General features: G+C 36.4%; 1 protein-coding gene and 1 long non-coding RNA gene across 2 annotated transcripts in view; one reads left to right on the plus strand and one right to left on the minus strand.

Moving 5' to 3' along the window:
• LOC106949639 (uncharacterized) overlaps nucleotides 1-22,126 on the plus strand; it is a 342,173-nt gene that overhangs the window by 296,972 nt on the left and 23,075 nt on the right. The window lies entirely within an intron of this gene.
• The window catches only part of ranbp10 (RAN binding protein 10), a 25,806-nt gene continuing 4,516 nt past the window's right edge, over nucleotides 837-22,126 (minus strand). Inside the window, exons 2-15 of the mRNA XM_015036019.1 lie at nucleotides 16,170-16,281; nucleotides 13,479-13,531; nucleotides 8,994-9,161; nucleotides 8,892-8,914; nucleotides 7,620-7,804; nucleotides 7,324-7,436; nucleotides 7,146-7,254; nucleotides 6,302-6,450; nucleotides 6,022-6,226; nucleotides 4,965-5,104; nucleotides 4,258-4,406; nucleotides 2,770-2,881; nucleotides 1,458-1,615; nucleotides 837-1,353 (exon numbers count right to left, since the gene is read on the minus strand). Of these exons, the coding sequence (XP_014891505.1) occupies nucleotides 1,485-1,615; nucleotides 2,770-2,881; nucleotides 4,258-4,406; nucleotides 4,965-5,104; nucleotides 6,022-6,226; nucleotides 6,302-6,450; nucleotides 7,146-7,254; nucleotides 7,324-7,436; nucleotides 7,620-7,804; nucleotides 8,892-8,914; nucleotides 8,994-9,161; nucleotides 13,479-13,531; nucleotides 16,170-16,281 (1,649 nt within the window). The 3' untranslated portion in view covers nucleotides 837-1,353; nucleotides 1,458-1,484. The remainder of the gene's footprint in view (nucleotides 1,354-1,457; nucleotides 1,616-2,769; nucleotides 2,882-4,257; nucleotides 4,407-4,964; nucleotides 5,105-6,021; nucleotides 6,227-6,301; nucleotides 6,451-7,145; nucleotides 7,255-7,323; nucleotides 7,437-7,619; nucleotides 7,805-8,891; nucleotides 8,915-8,993; nucleotides 9,162-13,478; nucleotides 13,532-16,169; nucleotides 16,282-22,126) is intronic.

Consider the following 22,126-nt stretch of genomic DNA (forward strand, 5'->3'; position numbering starts at 1 on the left):
TGAAAAATAACGGATTTATTTCTCAAAATAATGATACAATAAAGCAACTGCTGAGATTTTTTTTGAAGACTTAGAAATGTGCCAGGCTTTCCTTGAATAATTGAATGTTATAACTTTCTGAAAAGAAAAATCAAATTTTTAGATATAAAAACGGCATTTTTCCCTCTGCTATGCTGTTTCATTTAACTAAATAATTTACATTTTAACTGTAAAAATGCCGCTGGTATGAGAACCCAGGGAGAAAAATGATTTTTAGTTCAAATGAGACAAAAACTGAGTGGTTTCACTCCTCCTTGCTTCTTTGCAACTGTGTTACAAAGAAGCAAGGAGGAGGAAGCATCATGCTGCGGGGTCTGGAAATGTTATGTCATTTATGATGCATTTATTTATTGTTTTTGATGATCTATTGAAATTATCCGAGATGATAATGCAACAAAGCAACTGCAGTGATTTTTAAAAACAAGATTTAAAACTTTAAACGTCCAAAAGAAGATTTAGAAAATAGCCAGACTTTCACTGAATCTTTGAATTTTATATGAAAAAACAATGGTATTTTTCATAAATTAAGCTAAATAATTTACATTTTATCGCTTTTTAGCGCAATAAAATGAGACAAAAACTGAGCGGAAAGCATGATGCTGTGGAGCCTGGAAATGTTTGAGTTATTATTAAAAGAAGAATTTTCATCAAAAAAGAGACTTAAAAAAAATCACAATGGCAGAAAATATATATTTTTAGGTTTGCATTGCTAAAAAAGCTGCAATTAGCCAATTTATTTGTTTAAGGCCTGTGTGCATAATTTTGACCCAATGTTAATTAAACATGTTTTAACTTTGTTAAATTCATGTTTCTCAAATGTATCACTGTTTGCAGTAAAATCCAGATGAAATTAATCGCTACAAGCTCATTTTTACGTTGCTCAGCATTTAAAGCTCGTCCGGTTCGGGTTGAATTATTTCTGGTTCTTATGGGTTCTGGTTCTGGTTCTGAAAGATCCGGGAAAACAGAAACAACAAAACCGACGACAGGAATTGAAGTCCAACCATTACAGTAAAAGAAAATAACAATACTAATAAAATAAAAAAGGGGGGAATATGATTAGTTTGTCCAGGATGAGCACAACAAACTGACAAAAATACTAAAAAAAACAAACAAAACAAAAAAACGGCTAAATAAACTGAATAATAATAATAATAATATTTAAATAGTGTCACACATTTATTAAATCTGATAATACTAAATTAAATAGGAAGCCTCCTTCCCTTCTCTTCTCTGATCCAATCAGACGCATGCTCGCCTCTTCGTCACCATGGCAACGACCAGCTAGACATCTCAGTGCTGCTCAGCAGTTACCTGAGGATAGACAGGTTCAGGTAAAGGTTCAGGTGAGGTCTGGAGCGGATCCAGGCTGGATTTTCATGTTTGTATGTTGGTTTGTTTCTGGAGGTTCTGCTCACCTGACCGGGTCGGGGGGGGGGGCGGGGCTAGTGCAAAAAGTTGTCTATCCTGGCGAAGGAGCAGGAACCGGACCGGACCCGGGCCATGAGCTGGACGCACTCGGTGGCCTGGCCCAGCGCCAGCATCAGCGGCGGCTGCTTGGGGAGGTTCTGGGATTCTGGACGGGAAGTTTTGTTTATTTAAACGCTTTCTGAGCTGCTAAAGTCAGAAACTGAAAACAAGTTAATAAACAGTAGATTTTATTTATTTACATGACTTAATATCTGCTTATTTGATGCATTTATTACTTTTCCAATTCAGCTTAAAAATGTAACAGTTTAAGTTTATTTTTATGAGCCTTTTATTTTTATGCATCTTGATTTTGATTGTTTTTGTTTTTAAGTTTTAATTTTTCCTTCAAATATTAAAATATTAGAGAAAACAAAAAACAAAAAAATTACACTGTAAAAATAATAGAGTTAAAACTAAAATAAAAAACAGTGATGAGAATTTATTTATATAATCTTAATTTGGGTGTTTATATCTAAATAACTTAAAATATAACAGTAGTAGTAATGAGAGTAATCATTATCATTGATAATATAATGAATAATTGTGAAAAACACAATTAATATTATTTTGACTATTACTTTAATTTTTATTAAGATTATTATTATTATAACAATTATATTACAATAATAAAATAATTATTCTTATAGCAATATATATTATTGATATGACATTAATAATAAATATTATTATGTTATTACATTAATATCATTAATAATATTTAATATTAAATTACTACATGACTAAATAAAATATTTATTATTACTACTTAATATTATTCAGTAACAGCAACAACAACAATAATAATAATAATAATAGTATTACAACTACCACCATCATTAGTTATTGTTATTCATAATTAAAATAAAAACAATAAATTAATATTATTTCAATTAAAACAATTAAACAAGCACTAACGTTACTAAATATTAAGGTTTTGGCTCATTTTATTTTCAATTAACCTAATTTAATACAATTTAAGAAAAATAATTTACAATAGGTTTTTCCTGTTTAATTAAATTTACTTTTTCTTTGACATTTTTGTTTTAATTTTAACCAAGAAGATCAAATTAAAAGGTACAAGGATGAAAGTAATCTTCACACATTTAAATGTGTACTTAAAATGTTGATAAATTGTAAAATAAATAAAAGTAAACTCAGAAAAATTTGATAAAAAAAAGAAAAAAGAAAAAGAAACATTGAGCTGCATCATAACTGCTGATAAAAATAAAAAAATGCTGTGAATTTAAACTGATTGTTTACCCAGAATGGCGCTGTTAAGAGCGGAGCAGAGCGACTCTCGCTGCGTGGGGTCCAACTGCTGGCCCACCGGGCAATTCCAGGGGTCCGAGTACGCCAGCAGGCTGAATGCATCCTACACACACACACACACACACACACACACACACACACACACACACACACACACACAGAAAGAGAGGGCGATCAATCACAGCGGCTGAATTCGTCTGCAGGTGGCATCAAGCAGATTTATTTAGTTTCATTTCCTCATTAAATCAACATGTTTGCCTCCTCTCTCCTGATTGGCTCCTTCGATTAGACCAGTAGCCAATCAGCTCTCATAATGAAAGATTTTTAAAGTCCAACATTTTTCTTCATTTCAACAGGAAGCAGTTTTTGTTCATGTTGCAGGATATAATATGAATTTAAAATAATAGATGTTTTCATGTTTTAGGCGTTTTTATAGTTTTTGTTTCAGAGTCAACTGAGACCCCTAGTGGTGAAAACAAGTCATAACACCACGATGAGACACTATTGGTTCACTTAGACAGCAGTTCAACATTATTCCTGTATGACTGAGCAGTTTATTCTTTATTTAGCTCATTTCATAAATCAACTTGTTCAAAAAAAACCCTTCAAAATCACTTATTTAAGCTCTCACAAAAACATGAAGGGGAAACACTTTTGAACATCTTGTAAAACTAATGTTTTACTGAGCCACAGCAGTTTGATTCGTTTGTATATTGAAGTATTTTTATTTACGCATGGTAACTGATTTCAAATTGTTTTTGTTGGCCAAACTTAGTGTGCATTTAAATTTATTCAGCTACAGATATATTTAAATACATTTACATTTATTTATACATAGGTAAATAAATATTAAATGCAATCCTATTAAATAAATCTATAACGTGATTTTGCATATATTAATATTTTTTTATTCTAGTGAAAGGAAACGTTAAAGGAAAGCGAAAAGGATGGGACAAGCTAAAAAATATTTAGTTTTGAAATTACATATTTGTTTGGCCAAATAAAATACTTAGAAAAGCAAAAAACGTTGAATATCATGATTCAGGTATTTAATAAATATATTGTGATATTATTTTTTGTCAGTATCACCCATCTCTAAGGAGACAAGTTCTATTTAACCACAGCAGTTTATTTCATTTGTGTATTTAAATATTTTTATTTAACTAAATTAGTCTGAATTTATATTTATTTATCCATTTTACCTTTTCTGTGGCACACAAAACGCATTCTGTTATTTTGTAAATATTTACATGTATAACTATTTGTGAATAGTAACTATTTGTGAAGTAAAAAAAAAGTATAATTTGAAGTTACATATTGTCACTTTCCTAACATATTGGCCTAAATCACTTTTTGATGATTTAGGTAAAAAAAAAAAAAAAAACACACACAAGAAAAAGCAGAAAATGTGGAGTATGTGTTGTGATCTTATTATTTGTCAGTAAAAAAGGTAAAGGTGGGTTTCTGCAGGTGGGTTACCTGTAACATCTTCTTGTGCGTGGTGTTGGTGCCGTAGTCGTGGCTCAGCTGTTCGCTGAGCGCCTGCAGCTCCCGTCCGAACTGGATCATCCTCTCTGTGGCCGCCTGGTTCCCCCCACACAGCTGCTTGCTGCTCCTGCGGCCCTTGTCTGCAGACGACATGCAATGATTTCAGTAATCCATTAATTTATCAGTTACTCCGACAATTAAACAATCAATCAGATTAAAAAAAAATAAAAATAATCGGCACATTCTGCAGATTTTTCATTAGTTTTTTTGTATTTTAAATTGTTCCGTTTTCTTGAAGTTTATTATTTCTACTGTAAATATTGATTTTAATTAACTGTTTTTGTTTTTCATTTTTTATATTTGAATCTATCAAAGAGTGAGGTGACACTACATGGATAAAACCACAAAAGGCAAAATTGTCAGACTTTGTAAATATTACAGTGAAAACAAAACAAAATCCAAACAACAATGATGAGAAGTTTCTATCATTTTAACTTTGGTGTTTATGTTTGAATGATTCAACATATAACAGCAGCATTAAGGACTTAATTACTGAATTTTTTGTTTGTCTACTCCAGTCAATGATTAATCGATTACTAAATTAGTTGACAGTTGTTTAAATGTTCCAGCCTTGAAGCACTACATGTGCCTGCTGCAGAAAACACCCAGGATGCCATGAGGAGGCGTGTTTCTTTGACCTGTGACCCCGTTGCAGATGCTGTTGTCGTCGGGCTGCAGGATCTCTTCATGTCGGTACGTGCCGTTCATGATCCGCGCCGAAGAGCCGTCCACCACGCCGTTGGTGTAATGCTCCGCCTCGATCTCCATCTCACTGTCGCTGGCACAAACGCAAACAAATCATTGTTAAAACAATGAGTTTGTTAAAGACAACAGGAATTAACTGGAAATTGTTTACAGTTAACCATTAGAGGCCTTAAGACTCAGTCGAGTAACAAATAACCCGAATAGATTCACAAAACAACGTTTAATTTTTAATGAATATCTATGAAATGATATTTTTTAAGTCAAGTTTATTTGTGTAGAACATTTCAGCGATTCAAAGTGTTTTCCATGACAATAGTATGAAACAACAAACAGCAAGAAACACACTCTGCAAAAACACAAAATCTGACCAAGTAATTTTCCTCTAGTTTCTAATGCAAATCTCTTGGTAAACTTGAAATAAGACAAACTAACGTAAAAGTAACTTTACAGCAAGAACCAGGAGTTTGTTCTGAGTCAATAATTCCTTAATATTGATGAAAAAGTTCTAGTTCCACTGGTAGATTATTTCACTTAAAACATGGGAAAAATTGTTATAAGTGAAATAATCTGACAGTGGAACTAACAGTTTTTGCACAAACGCAGCACAAATATTTGACACCAAATTTGTCTGAGTTGAATCATGTGGGGTTGGCGTTGATGGACATTTTGACCTTTAAACTTTCATTAAAATCTTCAAAGGAAAAGCAGCACAAAAAAATCTTGCTGCATAAACGCAGCCAAGTTGATTAGCACCAATTTTGCCTGATATGAAGACCTTTCATGATCTTTAAGATCACAAACAAACATTTGTGCTGCACAAATGTAGCACAAATATTTGACAACAATTTTGTTGGATCTGAAGACGTTGAGGCGTCATACATCATGCAGGTGTCTTCTCCAAAGGTTTTCGTTGGGAAAAGATTTTTTAAATATGAACAAGAATCAAAAATCTGACATTTTATGTCCACATGTGTTTGAACGTCTTCCTACCTGGTTTCCTGGTTGCTGTTGGCGCTGTGTGGCTGGCTCTTGGTGGAGTCGGAGGAGTTGGATTCGGAGTAGTTTATGGAGGACGGGGAGGAGGAGCTGGATGAGGAGGTGGAGGAGGCGCTCGGGTATTTGATGCTGCTGCCGCCGTGAACCTTCGCCTTGTTGGGCGGGGCGACGCCGTTACTGCAGGTGGGGCTTTCCGCTCCTGTTGGGAGGCAGAAACAGGTTCTCTCAGCGCCCTGTCAGTGTGTGGGTGTGTGTTGGTGTGTGTGTTTCGTACCTCCACTGTGGACGTGCGTGCCGCTGGCGGCGTGCCGCGGGCTGAGGTTTGGGGAGCCGGGGTAACTGTCCTGGGACTTTGGGGAGCGAACCGTCAGGCAGCGAACCTCGCTGTCCGTCCCGTTCACCATTTCCACGAACTGCCGACACCTGCAGGGAACTGGGCTTACTGGTTGTACTGGGATTTTACAAATTGATTTTATTGATTAATCTAATTTTTGGTTTATGAATTTTCACCAATGCATTGATTGGGTTTCTATAGTTCAGAGTGATGTCAGCACACTCAGGGCAGCCATCTTGTTTTACTGCTTCTGTTTATCTGGACTTGTATTCAGGTCAACGCTATGATGGAATAATAGGAAAACTACTAATACTATATTATTATTTTATCACAATAATAGAGTCACAGCATAAAAGGAATACAGTCATACGACAATAAAGTCAAAATAATACAAAACAATCCCTTGCATACAACTTATACAGGGGATAATTGGAATAAAAGGAACTTTTGGAAAAGATTTTCTGTGATTTGTAATTTCTTTTTTCAAAAGAAAGTGAAACAAAAAAAGCGATTAAAATCAGAAATCTGAGTGTGCTGCGGTGGTGCAGGGGTTAAGCACAGTCCACATATGGAGGCCTCAGTCCTCGACGTGGCCGTTGCAGGTTCGATTCCCGGCCTGGCGACCTTTGCCGCATGTCTTCCCCTTCTCTCATGACCCACTTTCCTGTCAGCTAACTATCAAATAAAGGCCACCAGAGCCGATAAAACCTTTAAAAAAAGAAATCTGAGATTTTATTTTCCTGCCGTGTCGTCCAGCCGCAGCTGCAGCTGGGAGCAGACTTACTTCAACATGAAGAGCAGGTTCGGGTTACGTTCCAGCAGACCTGGGTAGAGCTGCTGGGTGGCGTCGATGGCTTCACCGACCCGACCCGCCAGAACCAGCTTCTGTATTCCTGCAGAACAGAGCTGATGTTCACACAGGAACCGAGATGGAGGCTCACGCAGCTGGACGATTCACTCACTCTGCCGGTTCTTTATAGACGTCTGGTCCTCCTGTATCGTGGTCTCTGTGGCTCTGGCAAACGCTGTCGCAGTCGCACAATACCCATGATGCACCAGGTAGCTGGACACCATGCTGAACACAGCAGAGGAAAATACGCTTTGATTTACAAAACAGAGCGCCATTGTCTAATGCAAAAACTCTATACAACCAATGCTAGTCATCATTGGTTAGACGTTTTTTGCCCTCCAGCAGGGAAGTCATGTTGCAACGTGTCTAAAAGAACAGGATTAATCTAATTTTGAGTGACTTTCTTACTTCTGCAGGACGGCCTGCCACTCCCCCAGCCGCTCGCCGATCGGGAAGCTGGTGATCATCCCGTGAATCTTCGCCCGCCATTCGCTCATGTAGTCCTCGATGTCGAAGACGAACGGCTGCTGGCCAAAGTTGGCGTCGACGATCTCTCCAGGCGTCTGGAGCCCCACGGTGGGGTACAGGTTGGGCTGGGAGAGATTCAGACAACAATCAGACTTTACTAGATAAATAAAATACCAAACTGCATCAGGATGCTGAGATTGTCCCTATTTTAACAGCGTTGTTGTTCCAGGAAACACAACAATTCCCTGCCAGATCTTGTCTAGCAGCGAATATTCACTGAATCTCAAAGATGACTGACATAATCCCTAAAAGCTGAATTAATCCTGCAACTTTTCTCCACCAGCCACAATGTTGCTACTGCAACACGGACAGCGTCTGCACTAGTATGTAGCATATGAGAGGTTTCTGCACCTCTACCATCAGATTTGCTGCTGAGGAAAGAAAGAACAATAATAAGATGGAGAAAGACTTAAAGAGAGGGAAAAAAAAGAAAAATGAATGAAAAAAAAGAACCAGAGTGAAAGTAAGAGAAAGAAAGAGAAACAGAGAAAAAAAGGTAAAGAGAAATAAATAAAAAGTAAAATAACATAAGAGAAATAAAGAGCAAAAGCAAGAGTGAAAGAGTGGAAGAAAGAAAGTAAAAGAATGTAAGAATGAAAGACAGAGCAAAAGAAAAAGTGAAAGAGAAAGTGAAAGAAAAAGCATAAGATTTTAGTAACAAAACAGAAAAGTAAGCAAAAGAAAGAGGAAAATGTCAAAGAGGAAGAGCAGAAAAAGAGCAAGAGCAAGAGTGAAAGAAATTCAAAAGACAGAAAGAAAAGAAAACAAAAGAGGACAAAAAATAAGCAAAATAAAAGAGAAAAAAGTTTAAAAATTGAAAGAGCAAAAGAATAAAAAGCCAAATAAAAGTATAAGAGAGCAAAACCACAAATGAAAAAGCAAAAGAAAGAGGAAAAAAGAGAGAGAGAAAGAGAGAAGAACAGATATATATATATAGAGAGAGTGTTTGAGAGAGAGAGCGAGAGACAGAGAGAGAGAGAGAGAGAGAGACAGAGAGGGTGAAACAAAGAAAGAAACTGAAGGAGTGAAGATCTGGAAATCTTTTCTGTATTTCTCCAGCTTTTAGGAATCTTGCATTCTTCACATTAAACTCCTGCAACATCAAACCAGAGAAGAAGAGTGCAGCAGGAGCTGATTGGCCGATATACTCACAGGAAGGTCCGTGAAGGCAACACCTGCGGGAACAAAGCAGAGGAATCGGTGAGAAACTCGGACATGGCGCCACGCCGCCACGCCGCCACGCGAGCGACAAACCTAGGCTGATGCCGTTCTTGGTGTAGAAGCAGGTGTTGTTGATCAGGTTGACGCAGCAGCCAATCACGTCGCCTGTGGTGAACGTCGGCCCGTATGGCTGGCCCGTCCCGGAGGAGCAGAACGAGTGGCCGTCGTCGCCGTGGTAACCATACGAGTGCTTGTCCCATCCTGAAGAAGAGGAGGAAGACGAGGATCAGATTTTACACTTTGGAGCCCAACAGCAGGCGGAAGAGGAGGAAGAGGAGTGAGGAGGAAGAGGAGTAAGGAGGAAGAGGAGGCAGGTTACTCATCAACTTGGATTTTTATCAAATTGGTGCTGAAATTTCACACAAACTCTCTACCAGCTTGCAGTTCACTGGACGGCCAGCAGGGGGCCAGAAAAAAACTGGTGAGTCGCTACTGACAGGAGTAACAAAAACCAGAACCAGAACCAGAACCAAGAACCAGAACTAAGAACCAGAATCAGGAGAAAGCTTTTAGCTCGTCACTGTTTAAATGCTTTTTTCCACTGATGTTTTTGTAAATATTATCTGTCGTGCAATTGAAATAAATTTGAAAACAGAAAGAGTGAAACTAGTTTTCATTGTTTTTTTTCTCTTTTGTTATTTTTTGCTTTCCTTTGCTCTTTTGCTGGTGATTTTTTAAAAAGTTTTTTCTTTTTTCCACTCTTGCTCTTTTCACTCTTTTTCTCTAAATTTTCTTCATTCAGTTTTTTGTTTCTTTCCTTAGATCTTTCTTTTTGTTTCTTTTGATCTCTTCTTTTAATAGTTTATTTTATCTCTTTTTTGCTCTTTTTTTTCCACTCCTTACTTAAAATTTAAATTTTTATATGTTGAATGGTAAACATTGTATAAAATATCTTTTCAAGGGTTCAATAAGGGAAAGTTTAGTGGAAGGATAGAGGCTGTTTGGAAAGAGTGAGTGTTAACAGTTTTGTGTCTAAGATTAAAAAGAGATGCAACTGAATTATGTCCTTTTTGTCAGGAAATAGAAACAACTTTTCATTTGTTTCTCGAATGTAAGCGACTTGCATCATTGTTTATTTTGTTTGATGTTTTTTAAAACTGTGGACTGAAGTGGCTTTTATATTTCATGCAGGCTAGACAAAAAAGAATCTGCAAAGTGGAAATTGTTACATTCTTTGAAAGGAAAGCAAACATTTTTCTTCAGACAAGCAGAAAAAGTAAGATAAACAATCCTGCCGGGGGAAAAGTTGACACAGTGTTCACTTTGATGATTAAAAATAGAGTAAAAGCTGATTTTCAGTTTTTTTCAGTAATGACAATTTTTCTCTCTGATGTGTTTTTATGTGTTCTGTGGTTGGTGTACAGGTAGTTTTAAACTCTGTTTATGTTTAAGTTTATTAGGGTGTAAAATTTTAATTAATGCTCGACATGATTAATCAGATTAATCATGGTGAATCGATTATTGAAATAATTGTCAACTGATTTAGTAATTGATTAATTGTTAACTGAAGACTGAAATTAAAGTCACTTGCTGAAAATTAAGTTAGAACTGTACTAAATATAAGTTTTGCATTTAAGATAAAAAATAATCACCTTTTTCTGTCAATATGTTTGGCATAAAATGTTTTATTTTTAAGAAATCAGTTTATTTATTTCCATTTTTTAATGAATTCCTATTATTGTACAAAAAAGGCTCACGAAGTTTAATGAATAATCTACAGAATTTTTTAGCTGATTAATCGATAGCTTGTCAAAATGAATGATTAATCGAAATGCGTACTTGAAAAATAAGTGTAAAAGTCTTTCTTTCTTCCTCTCTTTGTTCTGAATCAAAAATCGACTTTGAATTTAATTGTTGAGTCATAAATCAGAACTGAAAGATGGTAAGATATTCCCACAATTATTAGAAATTGCTAAAGTATCAAGAATAATTGATGGCTGAATGAATAAATAATGCCAACACACATTAAACGTGTTTTTAGTTAAACCAGAAAGTTATTTTCATCCAGATTAGTCTGATGAAACACTCGGACTGATTCGTTATTGTCGGGACAAGCGGGTCTGATTTCTGCGCATCACGAGGAAACTATTGGGTCTGCCAACACATCAGGATGCCCTCTCTGCGTAAAGTTTGGCCCCAAATCGAGTTTTGCAGGAATTCTCCTTCCTCCTGAGCGAACTCGAGCTCAAAGCCGTCGGCGGAGCGGTCGGCGCTCCACCTCAGCTGCTGCGGGCGCGTTGTTGACAAAAAGCGAAGCAGGGTTAGGGAAAGTAGGTCACTGGACAGGACAGATTTTAGCTGCATACTTGAATATGTGCAAATATGAACCTGTGAAAATGCAGTGAAGTTTTAATCTGTTTGTGTTCACATCCCCATTGTGCAGCGGTGTTTTCCTTTAAGCTTGGGTACATATTGTCCTTCGTCTCCCCATGTGTGTCCTTATGTGAATACACCGCTGTCTCTCTGTGTGTGTGTGTGTGTGTGTGTGTGTGTGTGTGTGTGTGTGTGTGTGTGTGTGTGTGTGTGTGTGTGTGAGGTATTAGATTAATCTGCTGACAGGGATATTGCCTCTAAAGCCAGGCTCACTGCTTCGACATGCTAATGAAATGGGCAGGCCTCCACAGCAGGATCACACACAGAGGTCAGCGGTGGGAAACAAACGGCAGTCGTAGATCAAACCGATCAGATTTATACGGTGGACATTTTTCCCCTCGGATGTTTCACGTTGTTGTTTATGATGCGTTTAATAAAATCAACTGCGTGGAAGAAGAAACTAAGCAAATCTAGTTGTCTTCTTCTAGAGTTTGGCACCTATTGTTATTGACTCAGTTTGATAAATGAAGCACATTTCTCATAATCAATATTTTATAGTACATTTAATTATGTTTAATTATATTTAATTATTTGATTAATTTTGTCCCTTTTGGGCCTAAATACATATTTCATCACTCTGAAATAATTTTATCTGTCAAACTGAAACATAAAAGTCGAGTGTTGGGGCCAAAACTGGATCCACTGAACTCCACTTAGTTTCAATTCTCTGAAAATCATGCTAAAATAAATTACTGAACCAATTAAATGCTTATTTATCTTATGGTACATTTAATTAATGATTTAATTATGTAGTTGGTTAATTTTATCCCTTTTGACCTCCATACCTACAGTTTCACCAGGAAATAATTTGATCTGTCAAATCCACCAATCACAGTCGAGGGATGGGGCTAACACTGATCTGTTAAACTCCACTAGATTAGCCTCAATTCTTTGAAGATCATGTCTAAATAAATTGTTTTAGGCATTTATTTATGTCATGGTACATTTAATTAATTAATGATTTTCTAACAATATATCAAGTGTTGTCTCTTTTGGTCTTCCATACCTGCAGCATCACCATGAAATAATTTTATCTCTCAAACTCACAAAGTCAAAAGACCGAGGGTACACTGATCCTCAGGCTTTAAAAATCCTGCTTAAATAAATTATTTAAACATTTAATTAAACATTTATTTCAATGGCACATTTAATTAACAACTTAATAATGTATTTATTTAATTTAGTCCCTTTCAGATCTTTACTGACTTCACCAAACTAATTTATTTGACTGGCCGGTTGCTCACATTTGGGTTTTATAGTCATTTCTACCAAAAGTAAAATTTTCCAAGCAGTTAGAGGAAAATTTTGTGTATAATCAGACCAGTATGAAGTCACACCATGAACTGGAGTCCACATCATCCATGTGACCTCTGACGATGGTGACTTGCCCCGACATGTTCTTTCTGTCGCTGTTAAACCACTTTATCCACCGCTGATGTCTTCTTATTAAGGAGTCATCCAGAATTTGATCTTCTTAGTGTCTTTTTTTGCACTTTAATGCATTTTATGGGCTCCGCTACGTCTCTGGAGAAAACCGTTTTATTTTAGCTGAAAACTTTCCCAGAGTTCGCCACAAGTCCGGGCTACAATGCTCAATTGTAATCTGAGCTGATGAAGTCACAGCCCAATAAGTAATTAAAAGATTTCAGGGACAAACTCTGTTTGCAATTGTGGCGTAATGTGAGGGAGCAGAAAGGAACAAAAGCAGAGGATGTTTTTCTTGCCAAAGTGGCTGAAATCCTGGCTCAGACCCAGAGAGCCGATAATATGCTGAGACAATGAGATTATGAAATCATGCAGCAAGTTTGTGGAACATAACCTTCAGGTTTAACATTCTTAAAGATCAATACATTTTATATTCTAATAAACATTTCCCCCTGGAACTGGAAGACATTTTAAATATCCAAAATAAATAAACAAAACAACAGAAACAACAAATAAAACTAGTAATGAAGTCTATGGAAACAGAATTATCCTTCAAAATCAGGACTGAAGACATTTATCATCCAGTTTTTGGTAGAAAAAGAGAAAAAAACGATAAACCATGCAAATGGAAATTTTTGGGTTCGTTTTAATTTTCCATGCAATTAATTGATTTATTGCTTATTGTGTCAGGCCTAACGATCATAATTCAGGGTTACTCACCAGGCAGTCTGTTCATGTTGACTCCCTGTGCAGACAGGCCGATGCCCATGTACCTGAAAACAGGAAGAGGGATTTTACTAATTCATCAGCAGAGCCAGAGCAGCTTGTTCCTGCCGCATTTTAACCGGAAAACATTTCAGAAAAGATTCATCAGGAACGTTGAACAGTGGCGTCTTTGGGCTGCTCATATTTGCTGCCTCCATGGGAGACAACGAACATGAAAAGTGGAGGCGCTCGCGGTGGAGACGCCTCAGAAAGGGGCTGTTGGCGTTCTCACAGCAGGACCTGGGGAAAGTTCTTTGCTCAGTGAAACCAGTCACAGACTGCGTTGCATCTGGCACACGCTGAGGTCATCACTTCCTGAGATAAATATCTGCATGAAGAAGAAGGTTTGTTCTGCAACTGAGTCAATGAATCTGCAGATCCAGAGGAGGGTGGAAGGAGGACGACTTCAGATAAACTCAGAGAAGTCAAGAGCCATGTTGTGGTAAATTCAACAATCTGTACAAAGAATATTTAGCTCTGTGATGACTTCTTATTCAACACAAGCAGCTGTGGAAGTAGTTTTTTATTACACAGATAAATTAATAACACCATGAAAATAAAATCTAAATATTTGTAGAATAAAGGCAGAATGTTACCAGAGATAACATTTCATTTACAGACAGCGGGTTTTTTGTGTCAGAGGTATCATAAAATTACTACTTAATTCTCCTACTGTTATGACTTTATCCTCATATTATTACTACTTTATTCTCATAATACTAATTTATGTCACATTAGAAGCATTTTCATAATGTTACTTTTACTGTACAACTTTTTTCTTGTATTAAGACTTTATTCATAACACTTTTTCATGTTAATAGGACTTTATTCATGTAATTTTATGACTTTATTCTCATAATTTATTTATTTTTCTTACCCTGGACCTCATACTCTATTGTAGGGGGGCCATATAGGTGCTGCCCAAAAAACACATCAGTGACGATTTTCCCTCATTTGCTACATTCTCCAAATGACTGAAGAACCTGAATAACAGAATAAACAAATATGTATGTCGTTCAACTCAGATGCCAATTTATTCAATAATTTAGCAGCAAAAAGGGTTTTTAAATTTTAAAAAATCCTTATTTTGTTGATGAAAATGTGATTAATGTTGATTAATTAGATACGCGGCATTAAACTCCAGTAAAAATTTAATTGCATCCCATCAGTCTTTAACTTTAAAAACTGAAAACAGGAATTCAAGGGGAGAAAATGTCTGATTATACAAACATGGGGAATAAAGGTGGTTTAAAAACAAATATACTGATAAATTCTGCACAGATGTTTTCATCACTATTTGAACAGTTCAGAGAGATAAGGATTACTTTTACAAAAAGGCAAAAGTTTTTCCTTTTTGGAAAAAGCAACAGGCCTAAAACCCACAAATATTAAATATTTCATTATGTGTCTGCAGCGCAGACCGGTCTCCTGCCCAGCTGACCCAGATGTGCGTTACTCTCCGTACATAACTGGGTCAGCCTCCACATTATGATGATTCTGGTTCTGTTGGGAAGAAGCTTTGGATTTTCAGTTAACATGGACTCTCCAGTGACAGATTTGTCCCGTCGGATTTGATGAGGAAGAGATTATGGCTAAATCTGCCAACTTTTGGGTTGTCCTATTTTCACTTCAACTGTAGACAATGTAAAGGTTAAATTTCTGCTAAAAAGACAAGCAAAGACAACGAACCCACCAGACTGCAAGGACTGGCTTTTTTTGTTGTTGCTGCTGTTTTAAAGCTGGAAAATAAATATGGTGGATAACTACAGCTAGACTAAGATCTTTTTTTAAATTACGAGAATAAAGCCGTAAAAATTTTTCTCGTATTACAACTTTTTTCTCATTTTATTACGACTTTATCGTATTATTGCAACTTTTTTCTCCTTGAATAACCACTTTTTCTCTTTCTCACATTTTTACGACTTGTTACTTGTAATATGAGTTTATTCTCACATATTCTGCCTTTTTTTCATACTATTGCAACTTTATTATCGTATTATTTTGACTTTACTCTGGAATTATGAGTTTATTTAAGTATTGCAAATTAATTCTCATATTATTTTTGACTTACTATTTCATGACTTTATTCTCATAATATTATGATTTCGTTCTTGCACAACTTTTTTCTTGCAATATTATTACGTTTTCTCATAATATTATAACCTTATTCTCTTAATTTAATTATTTTCTTAGCATGGCCCTAATATTCTTTCATTAAAATTATTGGAGGACATATTTGTGAACAAACACTCAGCCATCACACCATCAGCAGTGGACGTAAAAAACAGAGTTGAGGAGTAAAAACTAAAAATGCACCGATCTAAAAATTTGGGCCGATATCAATGTCCAATCTTAATTTAGCTCTTATGGCAGTTTACCGGTATTTACTGATATTTTAATAACGTTTTGATAACCGTATATAAACCACCACAACGCTGTGATTGCTTCTCTCACTGTCACATGACCAAGCTCCTCTCTCACCCTGCCTTTGATTAAAACCAGCTGTAACATTGATTGATATACTCATCAATATATGAGATAAAGTGAAGATGCCCACCATCTTTATTTGGTCTGTAAAAAAAATTCCTCCACAACAGGAACCATCCAGTGGTAACTCAGGACAGAAGTTTGTTTGTTTCTGCTTACCCGTCTCGACCTTTACTGACAATCTTCACTTCGAAGTAGTAAATCCCGCAGGCGGCGGGGATCGGGTGAGTGGCTCGCACTGACGCTGCATCCTTATGGTTCTTTCCATGGCCTGCAAGACACAAAAATAATTATTAGCTATATGCAGAAACACGTTTTTGAAGGCAAAAAAAATATAATTATTCAATAAGCGGGGGACAAATAAGCCTCAATCTGTTTATATAAATATGTTCTACCTTAGCTTTAATCATAATGTTTCCATTTACACCTGAGCTAAAGCCGACAGTCAAGCATGATGTTTTTTAACTTTTTCAGGACTTCCACAACAATTAATCAAGACAAATTATTATAATAAAGTCTGGCTCAATTGAACAAATACATAAATAAACGAGGAATAGCTACAAGTTTTGTGTCAATGGGTTAAAAGGGAATAATTTACACTGTAAAAAAATATTTTAAATAATGTAAAAAAAAAGCACCAATATGTCAATAATTTAATATGCAAATAATCAAAAATCTTGAAACTGTAAATGTGTTAAATCTTTTCAAACCAGACTGCCTGTTCCATGACCTCTTAAACCAAAGTGTGTTATTAGAACATGTCTGTGCATGTGAGCAGCATGCCCAGGCATGTTCGCGCTGTGTGTTAGCCGATGATTGTCCAATCCTATATTTGCACCAATATCCATTTGGTCTATTTATAGGAAGCCGACACATCTTGTCGCAGCAGCTCGGATGAAACAAAATGCCAAAGTTTGTTTTTTAAAATTCAGATGCTGGAAAACGTGATGAGGAGTCAAACTGTGAAATAACGAGCTCCCCTTTGCTGCTACCGGAGCCCATTATGTTGGAGAAATAACTACAACAAACACTAGGTGCATCAGAAACATCCACTCCTTCACCAAAGGTCAGAGTTCAAGAGGTCAAAGTCTGAAACAACATCATGCTTACTAAAATATTTGTGTTCACGCCTGAGGTTCCATCTTTGGCTACCAGCTGTGTGAAAGAGCAAAATCTATCAGCTCAATAAGGAAAAGTACAGCATGATGGAGTGTTGCCCTCTGCCTGAGCAGCAGAGGAGCGAACAACATCCTCAGGAAGGCGCCAGAGGAGACATTTACAAAGTGACAGAAAATATAACCCTGATATGGACGGGAACATAAAAATCACACAAGGCTGCGTTTAAAGTTTTAAGCTATTCCTATTTGTTTAAGCTGACTCCATGAACAACACCAAAATATGTCCCAGTTTGACAGAAAGAAAATATGACTTTAGGTCCAACCCATAGAGGACGGGTGTCCAAACTTTTTCCCATGGAGGCCATAATGCAGTGGTGGGAGCTGTTAACTATAAAGCTAGTTGCTCTAAGCCTAACAAACTAATCAAACGTTGGATCTGATAACACTAAAATGCTATACCAACATGGTGCTTAGCAGGAGCTAATGCTAACATGCTAAATTCAACCATGTTCTTACCCTCCATGCGTCAATGACATAACATGTTGCAACATAGTATATCGCCCCCAACAGGGTAAATTTGTCATTTCTCACGAGAAGGCAATTATTAGTCAGTTATTAATGTGCAGAATGCAACTAAATGGAAAATAGAAAAGCAGTCATTTTACTTGTTTATTTGTATCTCTTAAAGTAAGAAGAACATGCTAACAACTTTTCACAGATTCCCAGATTGTTGAGAAAGGTGAACTGTTTTCCTTTTGGGGATACTGTGTGAATCAGCCAGCGGATCTAGACTTCATGTAATGGATGGACGGGAGGAGTTAAATAGTTGCAGTCCAGAAAGAAAAACTGGGTTAGCAGAGGCTAAATTTCACTCATGTGTTCTTGCTTGAACCCATCATCATGTGAACCAAACCATAGATCATCAGCGTCATTACCAGGGATGTTCAGACGCTCTAGGATAACTTCCCACTATGTTCATCTCATCTTTATCTTGTTTAATGGGTCTTGAGCTCTGGGGACCCACTAAGTTACTAGGCCAAGTAAAAAAAAGCTGCATTAGGGTGATGATGCTCAATGCTGTAAATACGCAGCAGCAGATTGCAACACAACTGCTGCCACAAGCTTTTTCCAACCCCTACTGACTGCTGCAACCTGCAGCAATCTGCCAACTCTCATTTCATCCCCTATACGGAAGGTCAACAGAATGAAACATAAGAAGGGAAGATTTTATGAGGCGTTTGTGGACAACGTATCTGCAAGTTTCAAAAAGTCAAATTTAAGACATGTTCAGACCTTTTTAGTGCCACCTTGAATGAAATTTAAGACAGAAAAACCATATAGCAATCCTGCAGTATTACAAACAAGCTTTGTGTTTCTCACACAGCATTTGGCCTTAACATCCATAGTGCCAGGTTTAAAGGGTTTTCTTTTTTACCCGGAATGCACCTAGCATCTAATGGATTGGCAAGAGAAGTGAGCCAGTAGCAATAGATTTGCACTTACTCATGACACTTGCAAGAAAGCTAGCTAGCAACAGTGAATTAGCAGCTAATTAGCGCTAACCTCAACCGCCTTGACTGTGACTGAAACTGACAGAAAAGTCCCACAACACAAAAAGAAAATACATATACGAGAATACGACATCAAGTATACCTGTCGCGACACAACAGCCTGAAATGACACATAAAGACAGTTACAAAGTCAGCCTTCTATCACCTGAAGAACAATACCAGGATTAAAAGACCAACAAGATCTTGATTAAAATCTTCCATGCATTTATCTTTAGTTGCACTGATTACTGCAACAGTGTCTTCACATGTCTGCCTAAAACGTCAGACAGCTGCAGCTGATCCAGAGCACTGCTGCTCAGAGAATAAACTTTGAAATTCTTCTGTTAATTCATAAATCACTGAGTGGCTAAGCAAAAACATACAGTAAAGGTCTGTTTTTTGTTATATTTACTGGTTTTTAAGACATTGTTACATTTTTCTTGACTTTCCACTGAACATGAATGCTTGTGCACAGTGAGTCTAGGTAGAGAGTTTGTGTGGCCTTGAAGGGAGAAAATTGGCACACCGGTCAAAATAGCATCCAAACCACCAGGGTGAGGTAACAGAGCAGGAGCTGGAGGAACCAGGCGGAGAGAAAATATCCTGCACAGGCCAGAAAAAGACTCATTTATATGTCATCCATTAACAAATGTGCAGTGTCACCTAATCTCTACACTCCTCGCAGACAAAAAGTCTCAATGGCCTACATACGCCCAACATGAAGTGGCATAATTTATCTTTAACCGCAGATCCCTTTGTCATGTGCACATACTTCAGGACACATTATATCCTATAAAAATACACGGTGATGCACAATCTATTCAGTTAATCAGCAGTAGGCCCATTAATTATTCATTAATTGATCAGAGGGGTCTATCCGGCCATCTGCCGGGGAAATTCTTCATTTCAACAGCTGATATTTCTCAGAAAAGCTTTTGGAAAGAGCTTAGATATATATTCTCCTAACCTCTGCAAAGAGCAACCAGGTTCAACAGAACTGACTGAAGCTGTACATCAGGATTACTTTTAATTGATACAAAAATAATTATATGAATATTTGTTCTCACAAGCTACAAAATCTTACAGTCAGTCTATATTTTACAATAAGAAGGACTAAAATTATTATTTTTCTAAAATACACCCACAGACAAAATTAACTGATGCCTCAAAAGGAATGGCCTGATTTGGGTAATGGAATATATAAATTATTGAATTTAACCAAACTAAAGTTTGTTTACATAGAAAGTCTGGTTTGTTTGGGGAGGTGTGAATGTGTGACCGAACCAAATCAGCAAACTCTGGTCCGTCTACTAACCTCAGTCTCAGGTCGGCTGAAGTGAACTCTGGTGCGGTTCGAATACATATCTGAACGCCAAGCGGAGAAGGGACTGCTCCAAAAGCAGGAAGTGCACTACAGCACAGGGCATTCTGGGTAAATACAACCAAAACAAACACGCTAGCCAAGCACTGACAGGAGAAATGGCTTGTGGTCTTTTACCAAAGACAAAAGAGAAAAACTACACCGCTAAAATCTCATGTTTACATTTGCTGAAGAAAGAAGTTGTGCTCAGTGTTTTTGTCTTTTCCTTCAGTGGTTCTTGGTGCACAGTGCCCCCACAGGTGAGGAGGACCGCAGCAGCTTAAAATGTTGCAACTTTTGTCCCCAACCAAACCGGAGATTTTCAGTTATTTTGACTTTGAGAAATCCACTAGAAACTATTAAATATTTTTCAACTGGACATATTAGCTCAAGAAATGCACAAAATAAGCACAATTTGTACACGTAGCTTTATATTCTTATGCAACAAAATTCAAGTATGTTATGATCTACTATGGGTTTTTTTTTTTTAAATCCAACTATTTTGTTTTTGTAATTTTTGCTGCTGTATTTTGATTTGCTGGTTGTGATTGGATATTTTTCAACCTGATTGGACGAAAACAATGTCTCTGTGATTGGCTGGTGGTAGAATTTGTTTAAATACCTTTCCGAGTTGTGAACATAGATGTTGATTTAACTGAGATAAATCACAGTTTTTCGGTGATATTTCATTACCAACACCAAAGCTCAATTACTGATAGCTCTCAGAATCAAATAGAATCTCTTTAATAGACTCTGACAACTTGAAGCAGGCTAAAATCAGCAACACCGTCAAAAAGAAATAAAAAAAAAACGGTGAGAAACAAAATAACTGACGTCTACCAGTCTAGAAAGGAATTCAAATCCATTTCTAAGGTTTTAGAACCAGGAGCCACCAGTGGAGAAAACATGGAACAGTGGGGAATATCAACATTTGCTTGATGAACTGGAAAGTGTCACTGTGACAAAAATATGGAAACGAAAGAAATGTTGAAACTGAGAAAAAAGAAAAGCAATACTTGAAACTGAAAAATATATTTTGATCCAAAACAATAAAAAGACGACTACAAAAAAATTTAATGTAGAAAAGTTTGAACCTGAAATTTTTTGTAAAATATTTAAAAATGTATCTTTAAAAATTGAGATATTTTAAAAAAATGTTTTTAATAACTAGGAAAAGTTGAAAATTATTATAATTATTTTCTTTTTAACAAAAAAAATTGCAACTGGAAAAGAGGAAGATTTGACACTGAAATCTAATATCTCATTTGAAAAAAAAGATTTCAACCTTGAAAAGAATTTAAAGGTTGAAGTTTTACCTTATCAATAAGGTAAAACTTAATGTTAAGTTTTACCTTATCATTTTAAAATGATAAGTTGAATATCATTTTAAAATTTCGGCCCTGTCTGTATGGGTTGGGCTCTCAGACCACAGGGTATTGTGGAATTAGAGCAAAAATATTGCTGATCAAAAATTGAGAATCTTATCAAGACATTTCCAGTTCCCACTAGCTGCATTTCCACTAACTGTAAAATTGCACAAACTGGAATTACAAAAATAAATTTGCTCAATAGAACCATGTTAATTTTGAAAAAAACACAATTTTGATACATTCTGGTAGGACAAGGTGGTTTTTCGGTTGTATCAAAGTACACACATTTCACAGAAGTGCAATGGAAACACACAAATCGTGATCATCAACCGGATGTTACTACTGGTAGAAAAGATGAAAAAGACGACAGGAAGTGGTAGGAAGATGATGGTGCGGTATGTTTTTTAATGAGTTATGGCGTGAACAAACATATTCACATGTGATTTTAATTGCATTTCTCATTTAACAGAAACACCAGAATTGCAAAATTGTGTTTTTTGAACATTAGTAGAATATCGACAAAGTTTTGCGCACGGCAAACAAGCCCAGAAGTTTGAACACTGAAAAATATGAAACTATATATATTAAAAAAAATCTTTTTTGTTTTTTTCCAGACTTAATGGCATCAATTTAGCTCCATCCATGCAAAAAAAAAAAAAAAAAAAAAAAAAAAATAATTAAAGGGGATATTTTTTTAAAGAAACAGAAACATTTAAAC

This window comes from Poecilia latipinna, unplaced genomic scaffold, assembly GCF_001443285.1.
Source record: "Poecilia latipinna isolate Pla-1442-1.1 unplaced genomic scaffold, P_latipinna-1.0 Scaffold354, whole genome shotgun sequence".
Lineage (NCBI taxonomy): Eukaryota > Metazoa > Chordata > Actinopteri > Cyprinodontiformes > Poeciliidae > Poecilia > Poecilia latipinna.